The sequence below is a fragment of the Odontomachus brunneus genome, unplaced genomic scaffold, assembly GCF_010583005.1.
Source record: "Odontomachus brunneus isolate Ranch 3 - 2012 unplaced genomic scaffold, Obru_v1 Obru_scaffold_302, whole genome shotgun sequence".
NCBI lineage: Eukaryota > Metazoa > Arthropoda > Insecta > Hymenoptera > Formicidae > Odontomachus > Odontomachus brunneus.
This window is the reverse complement of record NW_022639752.1, coordinates 41,643-42,157: the sequence shown is the minus strand read 5'-3', so window position 1 is coordinate 42,157 and position 515 is coordinate 41,643. Positions and strand designations below refer to the sequence as shown.

Sequence of the window (515 nt, the reverse complement as noted above, 5' to 3'; positions counted from 1 at the left end):
TTTCCGAACACCCTGTATATATAGATATATAAAATTTAAAATCTAAAATCACTTTCAGATCAGTAGCTGATCGATTTGGAGTATCCAAGGATACAGTTTGGACAACTATATTCAAAGTTATGATGTTACTTACTACAGATGTTCAGAGGTATATTAAATGGCCTGAACCTCATGCAATGATAAACTTTGAACGAGAATTTCGTCAATTAAATGGTTTCCCTGGAGTAATTGGAGCAATTGATAGCTCCCACATACCTATAAGCGCACCTATTGAAAATTCTGATAGCTATATTAATCGGAAGGGCTATCACGCAATAATATTACAAGGAATTTGTGACTATAAGTGTAGATTCATTGATGTGTTTACGGGTATGTGTGGTAGTGTTCACGACGCCAGAGTCTGGCGTTTAAGTGATATTGAACAATTAATAGCACATGATGAATATAGATACTTCCAAAATAAATATCATCTGTTAGGTGATTCAGCATATCCTTTATCAAAGTATATATTAACG

At 33.8% G+C, this 515-nt stretch overlaps 1 protein-coding gene across 2 annotated transcripts in view; it reads left to right on the top strand.

Moving 5' to 3' along the window:
* LOC116853300 overlaps nt 1-515 on the top strand; it is a 2,150-nt gene that overhangs the window by 1,380 nt on the left and 255 nt on the right. The window contains exon 5 of one of the 2 annotated variants that reach the window (XM_032834319.1): nt 59-229. The exons of the other annotated variant lie outside the window; for it this stretch is intronic. Coding sequence (XP_032690210.1) covers nt 59-70 — 12 coding nt within the window. The 3' untranslated portion in view covers nt 71-229. Of the gene's footprint in view, nt 1-58; nt 230-515 lie in introns of those variants that run through there. 2 annotated transcript variants of the gene reach the window in all.